The following is a 15,402-nucleotide window of genomic DNA, read 5'->3' as shown; positions in this document are numbered from 1 at the left end:
AGATAATAGTACCAGTGCTAAGGAAACAACCCACTGGGATGTTAGACTCTGAGACAATAAGATCACGATAATATCCCTAGATATAGATTGTTTCTCTTAACCTGCGCCCTTGTAGAACGGTACGATACAGCAGCCCAACACCACGTCCGGGATAGCGTCATGGTATATCAGAGAAAGTCAATAGGTCAATCCAAGGAACCTCCGTTAATGGTAAACGCGGGAAATGAGAATCCCGACCAGACGACCACTCACCTGCATTCCACGCTAGAGATCATGCTGCTGTGACGAACCAAAGTCCCAAAGAACCATCGAAAACGTAAGGAATAGAACAGGACAGCCGGAATAGGAAAAGCTGTGGCTTCCTTCCCGCCTTCCCAGCTCCTCGGTGCTGGAAGGAGCGAAGGAATGAGAAGCGAAGGACCGTCCCCAAAAACCTGCCAGAAAGCGTTCTTTTGTCAGTGATATCTTTTGCTGTGATAGAACCGGGTTCCCTTCGTAGGTGATGCCGCAGAAAATTATCGCCGATGGTCACTGTCTCACCGAGACATCAGTGTGATAAGAAACGAAAAGAACCGGTGGTCAATGCGAACCTCGCGGCGGCCCCTGAGTCCATCACATGCTTGTCTGAGTCAGTCGAAGCCGTTGAGATGATGGTGTGAAGTTTATTTGGCCTCTCAAGCGTGAATACCATCACGGCGTCTTGCACATGAGATTCTGCCCATGCAAGCCCGTGGCGCAGTGGAGCAAGAATATCGCAATTTGCGGATGACGTGCAGAAGGGAGGTATTTGCAACCCTCGCATCAGACACCACCTCAACTCATCACTTGGATGAGGATGATGCCATGCCATTCTTCGACGGTTGATATTGGACTTCAGACAGACAAACCAATCAAGGTCTGGAGATCAAACTGGCGATGGGTTATCGCCTTGGAATCTGTCTTGGTGCGCACAGGCGACTGCTCCGGGGGGTTACATCGCTATGGGGCAGACGACGCAAATCGCCAATCACTTGATGGATGGACGCGACGGAGTTCTTGTTTGGGAAACGGCTCAAAGCCAAGATCCTCCCAGTGCCACCATCAAATCGGCGTTACTCCTGGTGGTGTGTTGCAAAGAAAGTCAGGCCATTTTGGCGGCTTTTTTTAACTGATGGCCATCAACTTTGAAGGCCAAGTTGAGAGCCCAGCTGAAGGGCAGGAAAAATGGACGGCCAATATTTCTTGAACCGCTCGCCTGCCGGGCATTCCAGTGGCGGCTAAGCAGGTATCCGTCTTCGGACATTCAAGGCAAAACACGGCCCAAGATTGCTGAAGGACCTGGTATAACGAGGAAAAGGGCCCTTGGGGACCGGGAATATGACGGGCTCCATGTTGGTGAAATGTTTGTACCCGTTTCACTCGAAGGCTTGCTAGAACGAGGCGGAACTCGTGGTCCCGGCGTTCGTCCGTCGTCAAGGAGAAAGTCGGAACACCAGAATCGACCTGTCACTTTTTTTTTTGGATGTCAACGCTTGGCCTGTGAGACCACACTCAGTGTTTCTATGCATGTCAGCCAGTGCCATGATTGGCCAGCCTGGCTGGACTTCAAAGGGGCCAGAGATGTCCTGAACACCATCATTAGTATGATCTGATGCGAGAGCAAGGCGCCAAGCGCTGCTGAGGTGGTTCGCAACATCGATAAGAGATGCCTACCACAACTTCATGACCTGCCGTTGAGCTGATGTCTTTACTGAGCAGGTTGTTGGGAGACCAAGGATGTGAGGCCTGTGAAGCTTGTGCAACCTTGAACGGCCTCTGTCTAGCGTTGGTTCTTGGCGATGATAGGGCCAGAAGGGCAATTCCGGGGTAAAGCGGCGATCCACCTGGCCGCAAGGGATGGTGATGGCGTGCACGGTTGTGCGTTTCCCTGACGCCGCTCTCGTCACCCCCAGATAGGGCCGCTGATAGGCCCAGAGGGCATGATGTCTCGACGGATGGCTTTCACCCTGGACCACGCCGTCGGGTTTTCGCGGCATGCTGCCCTCGTTGACGAGGATTGCGTTGATGAATCTGTGCTCCGGATCACATGGTCAGCCTGGCTGGACTGGACTTTCTAGAGGGAAGCTTGACATATGCGGGGGTTGTGAGAGAGAACAGAAAGAAGCTAGGCGTGGTGTCCTTGGGCAGCAACAGAGCAACCGCCGGGGAGATTCCAGCCACTCAGCTCTGCAGCAGATGCCCAGAGACGCAGCCGGGTCTGGACCTGCACCAGGACTGCTTCACTTTTTTCATCCTTTCCTGAGTTGGCCATCCGAGAAGCGTCATGGTAGCACGTTCTTAGCCTGGAAGCAGCAGTCCTTTTCCCTGCCTAGGCGAGATGACGATAGTGAAGAGAATTTGGGTGGCATCGCATCGTCGCCAATTTCATTCAGAGAGAAGGGCCTGAAGCTGCAGACAGACTAGTAGAGAAACAAGACAAAAACAAGACAAGGCCCGTCCGTCGGAATTTGGAGAAGCGGCAAGGGTGAGACAGGAGAGAAGCTGCAATTCCGCTCCTCGCGCCGCTTTAGGCAATCCGAAGTTGGCTACACTTATAACGTACCACAAGAAGGCCAGACGTTCAGAAGAGAAAAGAGACGGCGGGAGAGAGAAAGAGAGAGCGGGAGTGCAAAGTCGGAGGCCGGGAGGCACTCGCACTTACACATGAGTTCCTGAGCTATAATTTTACAATAATGTAGTCTAAACTCTAATCCACAATGGCCGGCACTTACTGTGCAGCACTCGGGTGGATTTACTCCTGAGTCAATGGTCCCTGAGAGCCAATGCTTCTGATAGGTAGATTAGAGTGGCATTGTGTTTTCGAGAGAATATTCGCGCTTCGGGATTATCAAGTGCCAGCGTCATTGAAAATATAAAGTTTTTCTACCATGTCAGACAAGAACAACCCCGCCCTCTTGGATGATGCCGCAGTATGGGCCACACGTCCAAAAAAATGAAGTGACGCCTGGACTGAACAAGTGATGAATGTGCTCGAACTGACACTATCGCGCTGTCATAGTCGCCACTGGCGACGAGAGGTACTCACCCAACCTACCCCGAACGCTCCGTAGAGGGCCACGTATTGTGCAGTCAGCGATATCTACATCCAAGAGAATCAATCAGGGGCACATTTCCTGCTCGACCACCCATCCCCGTCCCTGCCCTGCCTTGTCGATGCCCCAGTCCCAGTCCCAGTCCCAGAGCGGACAGAGCCGTCCGGCATCAGGAAAAGAAGAAAGCCGTGCAACGATGGCCTCAGAAAGCAACAACGTTTTGCTTTTCCCTGTCTTAGGAGCAGGTCCTACCAATCATCGGCTAGACAACTGCGATAAGAGGCCCCTCTTTTTGCTGCCACGATTGTCTTGAACGACTCCACCATTGCAGGCTTGGCGATTTGGCTGCTACGTCAAGATCTTGCCCAATAGCAGCCCACCAGCCCCCTGCACGAGGCGTTGAGGCGGACCACAGATGCTTCTTCTCTTCTCACCAATGTTACTCTCTCCAACTCACAGTCCCGTCAGTCAGTCAGTGTGTGAGTGTCTGTCTCACAAGGGGTCGGTGATCACTTTAGTCTGTTATCAGATCGCCGTAGTTACACTCAGGAGAACATACAAAATGCTGTGCTTTGGCCCGCGTGTTGCTCCGTGAAGTCTTTCCCCCTTCACACACACTTCATCCATCAGTGCTCCGCTTTGCGGCAATCTGGAACCACGCTTCTCGCTTCCCGGCTTCAGTCAGTCCTCTGTGCCGTCGATCGGCGAGATGTCGGTGCAGGAATCCGATAACCTGCCTCTCTTTGACTCCCCTTCGGCGTCCTCCAACATTGGATGACGGTCGACCGACTCTGGGCGGAATCGCGTGTTGGAGAAGCAGACTTGAGCTTTTGTTGGGACGAGCCGCAAGTTCCTTTCTACTACCAAGGGACTACCTACATCATCCACCATCCGACTGAGGGAGCGAGGCCCGGAGACTTGGAGACTTCTTGTCCAAAGACTTCAACAAAGGCTGGCCGACGCCGCAGCGCTGCAGACGGTGTCCAAAAGTAGGCGGATGCACTGTGCAGCATAACCATCCCCTGCCACTCTTCCCTGCTCTGCCTGTGCCGACCCAGCGCCCGCCCGCCAAATTCTGTGTGGTGCAAGGTGCGCTCTGCGCTTTGCCTCTCCCCACCGTGCGACACCACCCAGCCCACCCTACCCACCTTTTCTTTCACCACCGCATCCATCTCTCCATCCTCGGTCCTCCTCCCGCCTCTTCGTTACTCGCTCCCCCAGTTCGCACCGGTCGACGACCTCAATTCTTCAACTCTTCTTCTTGTTTGTTGTTCTTGTCATTTTAGGCTTTGGCCACTGCCCGCTCCCTCCACCCATCCCCCCGTTCCCCCCGTCCGTCGCCCCGTTCCCTGCCACCCACCATGGCTGCTTAATTGCAAAAGCCAATTGCCCGTCCGCCGCCATAGCGATCCACTCGTCCCGTCTGACACCGCTGTTCAGCATGAAGGTTCCCCCGAAGAGTGACGTCCAGCCAGTTTCCCGCCATGGAACCTCAGCAGCCACACCGTCCCCATCACCGCCCGTCGTATCCCCAACTTCACAACTTATTCCATCCCCTGTCGCCGAACATCCCACACCGGACTGCCAGTAGCACTCCCGTATCGTCGCCGGGACTCTTCAGTCCAAATCAGCCCCGCCCCAACATGTCGCTCCCGCAGTCTCAGGTCGGCTCCGAGAGCACAACACCGGGCGGTCTGAATAGCCCCTATCTGCACCCGCTGCAGTCCCATAAAGTTCGAGAGTGAGTTGTCATCCGATCCTCCTCCGTAATGCTTCGCTGGCCGGGCCGGAATCACTCCAATGACTCCCTCCCCTTCTGCCGAACCACCCTTGGCAAGCTACTGACACCAATCCACTTCTAGAACCCACAAGGCGAATGTCGAACACGATGAAACAACGGGCCGAAAGTATGTCAACAACTACGAAATCATTGAGGAGCTTGGCCGTGGCATGCATGGCAAGGTCAAGCTGGCGAGGAACATCGAGACACAGGACTATGTCGCCATCAAGATCATCCCACGCTTTTCCAAGAAGAGGCGACTAGGAAAGGTCACCGCCATGTCGACTCAGGACAAGAGCAAGAAGGAAATCGCCATCCTCAAAAAGATTCGGCACCCGAATGTTGTCGCCCTGCTCGAAATCATTGACGATCCCGTACTGAAGAAGATTTACATGGTCTTGGAGCACGTCGAACTCGGCGAGGTCGTATGGAGGAAGAAGGGTCTACCGCATATCTGCGCATTTGAGCGCCGGCGCGTCGAGCGAGAGCAGCGCGGCGAGAAACCCACGCCTGAGGAGGAGCATTACGAACACATCTTGGAACAACGTCAGGCGTTGAAGAATGCGAAACGGGCGAGACAGCACTCTCGATCACAAGCCAACCCAGCCGATTACTGGAGCCTCGAGTATGGTGTTGATGAAGACGACATGGAATATTTCCCACAATCACTCGGCAAGGACATGCCAGAAGGCTATGCTGGCCACGTGCCATCAAGCCCGGACTCCTTTGGTGGATCAAAATTGACGTCTCGAGCTCCTTCGGGAACTAGACTCGCTAGTCTGAACGTAGCATCTCGCACCGGAACCCCCGAGCCCTTCGACTTGGAAACGGCGTCAATGATTTGCAACGAGGACGATCTCGAGACACCGGGGGCGATCCGCTCCAACCCCATGTCAGCAACGGCACTCGACGGGACCATGTATGGCGCCTATCCAGACGATCCAGCCTTCCGTGGGCGATCACCGAGCATGGCTGATTCCATCATTTCGCACATGTCTTCGATTGACTATAACAGAGTACATGATCCCTACGTGGACGATTATTCCTACGTACCGTGCTTCACCATTGAGCAAGCGAGAAACACCTTCCGCGACACCGTTCTAGGCTTGGAGTATCTTCACTACGAGGGTGTCGTGCACCGAGACATCAAGCCGGCGAATCTGCTGTGGACCAAGGACCACCGTGTCAAGATTTCCGACTTTGGCGTTTCATACTTTGGCCGACCTGTCCGCGATGGTGAACCAGACGATGCGGTATCCGAGTCCGAAGCCCACGATTTCGACGACGACCTCGAGCTTGCCAAGACGGTGGGCACACCCGCCTTCTTTGCGCCCGAGCTTTGCTACACAGATGCGTATGACGACAAGCCGGGAGCTCCGCAGCCCAAGGTGACGGAGCAGATTGATGTGTGGTCACTGGGTGTCACACTCTACTGCCTCATCTATGCTCGCATTCCATTCCTGGCCGAAGACGAATGGCAAATGTTCCGAAAGATTGCCACGGAAGAGGTCTACATTCCCGCTCGGCGACTCGCCCCAGTTGACCCAGCTACCAAGCCCGATGAGAGATCGCTATATACGAGAATCAACAGACCGCCATACCGCGATGACGATGTACTTCAATATGAGGAGGTGGATCGGGAGCTTATCGACTTGCTTAGGAAGATGCTCACCAAGAATCCCGAGAAGAGAATTCGCCTTCGTGATGTGAAACGGCATCCATGGGTGCTTCACGGCATTCCCAATATCCTGGCGTGGCTCGATGATACCGATCCGTCTCGACGCACATCTGGACGCAAAATTCAGGTTGACGAGAAGGAAGTAGCTCGTGCCGTGGTTCCCCTGACGTTGCTCGAGCGCGCCAGATCGGCTGTCAAGAGGGCTGTCGGAAAGGTGATGCATCGTCAAGACCGAGCGGAGAGCGTCTCTTCACGCAGGCGGGCTACGAGCAGTGCCGCAAGCTCTGCAGGCGACAGCCCAATCACACCCCATCTGCGAGAAGGACGTCGCAAAAGCATTCGTCCAGATGATTATTTCACCAACTCGACGCCACAGACTCAGCCCCAGAGCGAGCACCCCTTAACGCAAAGCGTGGTGGCCAGTCCGCTTAACAGCCCCCCCACGGAGCCGCATCGCGAACCTACGCCCCGCCAGGTACTCGAGCTCGTGACTAATAATCTCAGTGCTCGCGATGAACGGTGGCTTGCGTCGGCCTCGGCCTCACCTTACAGATCACTACCTCGTCATGGTCCCTCTCGATCTGTCAACAACGCCTTCCTCAGCCTTACTCCCGGGCCCGGTGAGATACGGACAATGCCGCCAACCCCCTTGTTTGATCCTGCGACCGAGGATCCCAGCAGCGCCTTGCGCAAAGCCCGGGACATCCGTCCCATTACCGACGATCTGGGCCGGGCAAGATCTGTGGATCGGGGGCTTTTCGCTAGCACCGATAAGCGCGCCGAACCAAAGGTCTCGTTGAGCACGGCTATGGCCCCAGGAAACATGACTTTCACACAGAAGCCGCTCACCTCCCGCTCGGTTGAGGTTGCCAGAGACCTGGACCGTGAACGTGTTGCTCAGTCTCCCATTCTGAGCGCGCTGGGAGGCTATCACTATCCCCAGCCAAAGTCGGACCCAAACATTCAGAGACAGCGGTGCGCCGTAGAGCTTGACGAGAGGCCGCAGACGGCCCGCCGTGTGGAAGACCTGCCCGAGGTAAAGACACCGCAGCAACGCCAGCGACGGGTTTCCCTGTTGGAGCCGTCTCCAAGGACACAGTTCCCGTTGCGCCAGCCTACTCCTCCCATGGCCGAAGTCGACCCCGCCCTCATCCCTTGTCCTCCATCGCCCGAGGACGATGTGTTCCACCCCGAGCCCCTTTCGCGAGGAGAGACCGTGGTGACGATGAAATCATCTAGTTCGGCTTCCATTGGCGCCTTGACGACACCTCTCACAAGCCCCAGCGAGGCGGCGAGCCCAGTCTATGGAATCAACTCGCAGCCTGCCAAGGATGCTACAGAGCACATGCTTGCCTTCCAGTCGGATCCTTCCTTGCCAGCTCTTCTTAGCAGCACCAGCTCTGTTTCAGCCGACCTGGAAGGCGAATTCCTCGGCAACCCCGGGGTTGTTGGTGGACACACGGTGATTGACACAACCGACACAATCACACCGCCAGCCTTTTCGAAAGAGCCAGCCTTGGGATTCCCTCTCGAGGACCAAACCCGGAAGGATATCGTTAACCTCAGACTAGACGAGAGAGCCCGTCCAGCCAGCGCCATGGGGACCAGCCGAGGCCGTCAAGTATCGCGGAATCACCACGCTGACCACGATCACGATGATGACAGTGACAGTGATGAGGGACTGGTCATGGCCAAATCGAAGAAGCGCCACCCGCCTCGGGAGAATCAGTCGGTGGGCCGGTTAATCGTAACCACCCGCCGGAGAGACACCAACGCCAGTATTGGCAGCACCGAAACTGCCAAGAAGATCATTGTCGATGACGAGTGAGCCGGTCACTACAAGCGGGCGTGTTGCAAGATACATGGATTGTTTCAAGGGAAATTGCGGTCGAGTTTTTCTTTTTTCGAATCTGTTTTTTCTCTTGTCTACGCGTTGTTCAATCATGGCATTTACACGGGGCCCCGTGGGTGTTTTTACTAGACCTGTTGCAGACAGACTGCCAGCATTTTTTTGCAAAGAATTTTTATTCTGGGAAGGAAATGGGGGTGTGGGCGTTTTACAAGCAGTTTCTTTGATGAGAGAGTTTGCATTGATTGGGATGACGAAGTGAATGAGAGGGATGGGTGATGATGATGGACGATGGGCCACACAGATGATTGGGGGATGAGTGAGAGAGGTGCTCTCTCTGGTTTTCAATCATAGCAGGGTTTTTTTTTCTCTTGCATCGGGGACAAATGGACAAGCACAAATGGGTGGTGGGACAAGCACACAACAACAATTACAACAAACAACAACAATTGCACATTGGGCGTTTTTTTCTTTCTCTTCTTTCAAGGGCAGAAACAAAATGACAAGCACAACGATCAGAATCAATCAAGATATTGAGAGTGTTTTTATCCTTGATTACTGAAACCCGCTCAGTTTTGTTACAATACCTGGTTTTTTTTTCGGCTTTTTTTTTAGATTCAAGTGTATAGTTTTACCACCCTTGCCCTGTATGGTCTGTGAAGGGAAAGGGGGCGAGATTATTTTTATATAGTGGTTGTTGTTGTTGTTGTTGTTGTTGTTGTTGTTGTTGTTGTTGTTGTTGTTGTTGTTGTTGTTGTTGTTGTTGTTGTTGTTGAAAGAAGATAAATATTGATATTCACAGTTGTGGTTGTTTTGGGTGTTTTGTTACTAGATTCTATCTTTTCTGGAGGTGGTGTTTTACTCATTCATGCATTGGATTTGGATAGGGGACAGGGGTATGGATCATGGATAGATGGGTTGGGGGATGTTAAATTCACGTCTTTTGTGGTTTCATGCTCTTGATTGACTATTGGCTGTTGATGATGGGTATGGTGATATGCACGCCACGTATTCATGTATTGCTTACTGTCTTTACCGCGATACACGCGGCAGGAATAACACATGAATAGTAACCGGTAGGAGGAACCCCGGACCGAAACGGAGGCATAGTAGAGGATTGACGATGACTGACTGACTCCCCCTGACCCAATGTGCTGGCTGGCTCCATAGGAGGAGCCCCTACGTGCATGGGGCAAGGGTTAGACGACTGCTACACATACTATTCCTCATGAGAAGGGTGTCTCGCACAGTGTGCGACAAACTGAAGGGCGGGTTGGGCCCCCATCAGGCAAACCGGCTGGTTGGGCTAGGCTGGGCTGGGCTGCTGGGCGAGACGGGAGAGGAAGCCGGATGGGTTTACGGTGCCTGAGTGGCGATGTTGGCTTGTAGAAGAGGCGGTTTTTAGTTGCGTGACATTCGGAAGCCGGCTGCCCGGCCGGGAGAGAGAGAGGCTTTCGGTCGTCGGAAGTGGGGACTCGGGAATGGGGGTCGGGACATAGCTAGCGGGAACGGGAGGGAGCGGTGAGACCTGAGGCAGGTGTTCTGGATCCCTCTCTTTCCTTGCCCATATCCACTTTGGGGGTTGGGAAATGCGTACAGAGTGGTAGTCTCGTGATCGAACAGGTGTGAGAAATGGTGGCATGTGACAGGCACACTGACAACGACAAGGTAAGAGGTGAGGCTTGTGGAGGGGGGAGGTGTTATCTATTTCATCTTATCAGAGATAATGATAAGATCCTTGCCAAGGAAGGAAAAGCTTAGCTAAACGTCGACCCCCCTCTTTCAGGAAGTGCAATTTGCCTGCCGGGAGGACCTGGGTACGTTGGCTGGCTATGCGACGTCAGCGGGACTCGCTGGTTCATTAAGACAGCCTTGTCGCAACTTTTGCTGTCGCAAAAGAGAATTGTCAACGGCAAGACTAGCAGGCGGCTATGGCGAAGGGAACGAAAGATGAAACAGGGGATGGGAAAGTGGGAGAGAAAAAGCAGAAAACGATTGTCTTTCTACATCCAGACCTCGGGATAGGCGGCGCCGAGAGGTTGGTTGTCGATGCGGCGGTTGGGCTGCAGAAGAGAGGGTGCAAGGTGGTGATTTTTACTAGCCATTGCGATCCAGGGCATTGTTTTGATGAGGCTAGGGATGGTTCGTTCCACTTACGTCTATCTACCGGACTGAGGATGCTAATAATGGTTATGTGTAAACAGGAACCCTCGACGTCCGCGTAAGAGGCAACACCGTCATCCCCCCTTCCATCCTCGGCCGCTTCTCCATCCTCTGCGCCATCCTCCGCCAGATCCACCTCATCTTGTCTATTACTCTCTTGACCTCGGAACTCTCCATGATAAACCCTTCGGGCTTCTTCATCGACCAGCTCTCCGCCGGCGTACCCCTCCTCTCCCTCTTGCGGCCACAGACACCGATATTCTTTTACTGCCACTTCCCCGATTTGCTCCTCGTCCAAAACCGAAACTCGTCGCTGTTCAAGAGACTCTATCGGATCCCGTTTGATGCGCTGGAGCAATGGTCCATGGGCTTTGCGACCTCGACGGCGGTCAACTCGAATTTCACAAAGTCGGTCGTTGCGAAGACTTGGCCGGGTTATCCAGCCGATCAGCTTAAAATTGTCTACCCCTGCATCAACACCTCCCTTCCCTCCTCCTCCTCCTCCGACGAAGAAACCCAACCGATTAAATGGGGGCAGTCGGAGAAGTCGATCATTTTGAGTATCAACCGCTTCGAACGCAAAAAAAACATCGCCCTCGCCATCCAAGCGTTCGCCCTCCTCCCCGCTCCCGCCCGACAGAAATCAAAGCTTGTCGTTGCCGGGGGGTATGACGCGAGGGTGCACGAGAACGTCTCTTACCATGCTGATCTAGTCAGCCTGTGCGAGAAACTGGGGTTGAAGTCTGCTACTGTCAAAACGGTGGTCAGCGCGCTGAACTCGAGCATAGAGGATGTGGAAGTCTTGTTTCTGCTGTCGGTGCCGAATGCGCTGAAGGAGATTTTGTTAAAGAGTGCAAAGTTGCTGGTTTATACGCCGAGGGAGGAGCACTTTGGGATTGTGCCGCTGGAGGCTATGCTGAGGGGGGTGCCGGTTTTGGCGGCGGATAGCGGGGGGCCGTTGGAGACTGTTGTTGAGGGGAGGACGGGGTGGTTGAGGGCTGGGGAGCCCGAGTTGTGGAGGGAGGTTATGGAGCGCGTTGTTGAGCGGATGGGGGAGGGAGAGTTGAGGGAGATGGGGGAGGAGGGGAAGAAGAGGGTGAGGGAGAATTTTGCGGAGACGGAAATGGCGAGGCAGTTGGAAGGTGTGTTCGAGGAGATAGAGGGGGTGGATGCCAAAGGGGCGGGGGCTTTGGGATTGGTGTTGGTGGTGATGGCGGGGATTACGGGGGCGATAGGGGTGGGGATAGGGTTGTGGTTGGTTAGGACGCCGGCGGTGAAGTTGTAGATAATAAATGGAGGGATGTACAATAGGGGGGAGATGTGTATCAACTTCAGGCCATATGCGGCAACAAAGAGTGACCGTCTATTTGACTCTAATTAATGACCGTGTTCTACCTAAAGGCCCAGTTTGCTTTGTTATCCTAACCTCTTCCCTGTTTTGCTTCTCCCCAGTATCATCATCTTCCCCCCGTCTGCAAACCCTTACTTATAGTTGGGGTGGCTAACCAACTTCTTAAACTTGTTCACCACCCTCTCGATCCCATCACACCCCATCTTCAGCACGTCCATCTTGGGCCCGTATGAAAACCGCACAAAGTGATGACACGGGCTGTCAAACAAATCCCTCCTCCTCGCCGGGTTCAAGTCAAAGAAGATCCCCGGAACAACAATCACCTTCTCCTCGAGACACGCCTGGAAAAAGTTCAGCCCGTCCGAGATCGGGCCGGGCAGCCCCTCGAGGTTCAGCCAGATGTAGAACGTGGAATCAGGCACGTGGCGGATAGTAAATCCCATCCCGCGGAGGCGCTCGACGACATAGTCACGCTTCTCCTTGAAGTGTTGCTGAAGAGCCTGCATCTCCTTCTTGACGAGAGACGGCTCGAGCATGGGGATGGCGGCCTCCTGGAAGGGGACGTTGGTGCCGCCGTCGAGGTAGGAACCGCAGGAGCCGATGGCTTTGATGAATTCCTTTGGGCCGAGGATCCAAGCGACACGCCAGCCTGGGAGGCGGAACCGCTTGGTCAGGCCGTCGATGATGAGCACGTCGTCCTCGTCGACGTCGATTACGTTCTCGGCGGCGGAGATGGAGGTTCCGTCGCAGTTGGAGGTGTAGTTGTACCCAGAGTAGAACTCGTCGCTGACGAGGGTGGCGCGCTCACGACAGATGTCTTGGATTTCGGCGAGCTCGGGGTTGGCGACGACAAGGCCGGTTGGGTTGCGGGGGTTGGAGGTGATGATGACGGAGGTGCCGCGGGCGATCTCCTCGGCGATCTTGTCGGGGTGGATGTGGTAGCCGTCTTCCTCGGACAAGGGGACGGGAATGGCGGCGAAGTTCTTGAAGAGGGAGAGCATTTCGTTGTAGGCGGTGTAGTCGGGGATGAAGAAGCCGACGTAGGCGTTGTTCAGAACGGCGGCAATCCGAATGAGACCAGCACGGCCGCCGGGGACGATGGCGACGTTCTCCCAGGTGTATTGACTGGTTTTGCCCTGGCGGTGCATCGCGTTGTAGAGGTTGGCTACGGCTTCACGGAGAGGCTTGATTCCGGCAGTTGGGCCGTATTCACGGCTGCCGAGGCTGATGTCAATGGTCTTGGGCCGGGGGAAGCAGCCTTCAATGTCATCTTCCACTTCAGGGGCACCCTCTGTTGGGTTTGTTAGTGACGCTTCAAGAAGAACATGAAGGGGGTTACATACGACCTAGGTTTGCCCATTTGTCAGGCTCATCGAGGAAGCCATGCTCGGCTGCTCGCTCGGTACACCAAACAACACCGGTAGAAGCCCTGGTGGCATCCAGACCGGCATGAGGAAGATGGCCCTCATGAGCAGCACGAAACTGCCTGTGGATCTTGGAACTGGCCTCTGTGGACTGCATCAGTAACTGTCGCCAAGACTTGGGGGCAAGACAAATGGTGTTTGCATACCGTTGATACCAGGCTCGGTATTGGAGAAACGGCGGGCAGGTCTAGGAACGCCCGTGTTCCTATTGATGGAGAACTTTCTGTTCCCAAAACCTAAAGGGTTGGACATGATGGTGTTGTCGTTCTTATCTACGACCCAGGGGATAGTGGGTTTTGAGAAGTGTGGTGTAGCAAGTCCCCAGAAGGAAAAGAGTGGAAGTTTTCCTATTATATGGCGCCCCGCATGTGTCCAGATGAGCTCAGCTGAACTACCCAACGGATTGTGTTGGTAAATAGGATAGATAGTTTACCCAGCGGTGAAATGAACAATCAGACGGAAACTTTTGCACAAATGACAATCGACGTGGTAGCTCAAGCCTCGAAGAGGGAGCACCAACGGGGCGGCAAGTGTGGCAATGTCAAACGACTACAGCGAAGCCATTGTTTCACCGCCAGATTTTGCCAGTTAAAACACACGACATATATCTCAAGGCCCCTCGTGGCACGAAACGAGGTTGAGGAACGTGCTTCACCGCAACATGCTTGGTCTACGAGCACAGCTCATGCAGCTTGTCGGAGAGCGTGTCGATTTGAGTGGCCAGGGCGATCCGAGCCGCTGCGCCCCTCGCACATCATATATATATTCCCCTTAATCTATTGTTCCTATCGTTGTATAAGCTGTCGATCATGCTGTGACACCGGAGAGCCAGTAGGAGAGGCATTTCACAAACGTCGATCAAGAGAGTTACGGGGTCCGAGTATGAGTTAATTATTATGGAATTCCAGAATGTTTCAGTGAGCACAACTTACAACGCTCGGTCATCGAAATGTCTGTGATTCTTCCGGGCTTGTAGAGAAACAGCTGACCAAGAGTTTGACGTGGAGGAACACAAAGTCAAAAGTGTGGATCATCAACATCGAAGCTCTCATCAACCCCACCATCAAGGCTGGGAGTGGGTCGATCAAGCGGGGTCCAAACCAAGCATCAGCACGGGCCACATGGTTGCTGGTCCCTGCCAAGATTTTGACATGCTCTTCATGACCCAAGCCCAGCTTCTCTCCAACATACACAAACATCAAATGACAAGGTTTACAAACTCTTTACGATTCAGCTTTCGGAACTATTCTTCTCTCACATCTATGCTCAAGACTCCACAACCTGCCAATCCCCCTGGATATCTCCGTTGTCATTTAACCAAGCCGTGCAACTCTCTTCCTCGTTCGTAGTGTTGCCATCACAATCTTTCAAGGTTCCGCTGGTGCAAATGTACACGGGCGTGAAGCCAGCCGTCCCGCTCACTCCAGCAGGAACCAACAGCGGGTAAGTGATCTCCTGCGTCTCAGTCGTGGCGAACTCGAACCCGACCGAAGCCGACACAATTCCAAGCGGGTCACCGACAGACACAGAGAAAGTCGTGCGGACTTCAACTGAGCGAGAATGCCTCACCTCAATGGTCCGGTCTTCGCTCGAGGGGGCGATGGTGCTACCAACAAGTTCCGTCTCAAAAGTCTTGTAGTAAGGCTGTCCACTCGCGGTATAGGAGTCTTGCTCATACCCTTCGCAGCGGCGGTTCATCTTCTTGGCCCGGGCAGCAAGGGATTCGGGGGGGTATCCGACCTCCTTGGGAGGGATGATGGTGCCGTTTTTGAACTGCAAGTACAGCCCACCGCTACCCGAGCTTCGAGCAGAGATCCCGAAGGGGAGTGAAGAATCGCGCCGGGTGTGGCCGCCAATCATGATGTTCCTCTTCTTGTCATAGGGGATTCCGAGAGGGTTGCACTCGTCGAAGCCGCAGCAGTACTGGACCATGAAGGTCTCCTCCATCTCAATGGGAGCGCGGTCACAGCCGGGATCATTGCGCCATTTCTTGAGATTGCCGCAGCCGACGCTGGCTAGGGAGGCAGGAGAGCGAATGAGAATTGCGCCGGGGCCGTCATCACCACAAGGAGCGTCGGCATAGTTG

General features: G+C 54.2%; 4 protein-coding genes across 4 annotated transcripts; 2 read left to right on the top strand and 2 right to left on the bottom strand.

The window, feature by feature from the left end:
* Positions 1–3,311: 3,311 nt before the first annotated feature.
* QC762_604540 (uncharacterized protein) lies at positions 3,312–8,357 on the top strand (the record flags this gene model as incomplete). Its single annotated transcript, XM_062892150.1, has 2 exons — positions 3,312–4,812; positions 4,934–8,357. The coding sequence occupies exons 1-2, from the start codon at positions 4,556–4,558 to the stop codon at positions 8,355–8,357; spliced, it is 3,681 nt and encodes a 1,226-aa protein (XP_062740227.1). The 5' UTR covers positions 3,312–4,555.
* Positions 8,358–10,309: 1,952 nt separating this feature from the next.
* On the top strand, positions 10,310–11,826 carry ALG2 (Alpha-1,3-mannosyltransferase-like protein; the record flags this gene model as incomplete). The annotated part of the gene is made up of 3 exons (XM_062892149.1): positions 10,310–10,520; positions 10,583–11,466; positions 11,566–11,826. 3 exons carry the CDS (start codon positions 10,310–10,312, stop codon positions 11,824–11,826), a joined length of 1,356 nt encoding a protein of 451 aa, XP_062740226.1.
* A 103-nt stretch (positions 11,827–11,929) lies between these two features.
* Positions 11,930–14,177, bottom strand: QC762_604520 (uncharacterized protein). The gene is made up of 3 exons (XM_062892148.1): positions 13,463–14,177; positions 13,236–13,400; positions 11,930–13,183 (listed from the first exon to the last, which is right to left on the bottom strand). The coding sequence occupies exons 1-3, from the start codon at positions 13,566–13,568 to the stop codon at positions 12,024–12,026; spliced, it is 1,431 nt and encodes a 476-aa protein (XP_062740225.1). The 5' UTR covers positions 13,569–14,177; the 3' UTR covers positions 11,930–12,023.
* A 405-nt stretch (positions 14,178–14,582) lies between these two features.
* QC762_604510 (uncharacterized protein) lies at positions 14,583–15,263 on the bottom strand (the record flags this gene model as incomplete). The annotated part of the gene is made up of 1 exon (XM_062892147.1): positions 14,583–15,263. One exon carries the CDS (start codon positions 15,261–15,263, stop codon positions 14,583–14,585), a length of 681 nt encoding a protein of 226 aa, XP_062740224.1.
* Positions 15,264–15,402: the final 139 nt, after the last annotated feature.

This window comes from Podospora pseudocomata, chromosome 6 (assembly GCF_035222375.1).
Source record: "Podospora pseudocomata strain CBS 415.72m chromosome 6, whole genome shotgun sequence".
Lineage (NCBI taxonomy): Eukaryota > Fungi > Ascomycota > Sordariomycetes > Sordariales > Podosporaceae > Podospora > Podospora pseudocomata.
Note: the sequence above shows the minus strand (reverse complement) of the source record. Positions and strands in the feature narration are given on the sequence as shown.

Bases quoted from the DNA above. Each gene is read 5' to 3' on its own strand.
- QC762_604520 (XM_062892148.1), bottom strand. From the start codon at position 13,568: ATGTCCAACCCTTTAGGTTTTGGGAACAGAAAGTTCTCCATCAATAGG. The intron at 13,401-13,462 runs GTATGCAAACAC...TGCAGTCCACAG, and splicing joins TACCGAGCCTGGTATCAACG to AGGCCAGTTCCAAGATCCAC. The intron at 13,184-13,235 runs GTATGTAACCCC...CAAACCCAACAG, and splicing joins CAAATGGGCAAACCTAGGTC to AGGGTGCCCCTGAAGTGGAA.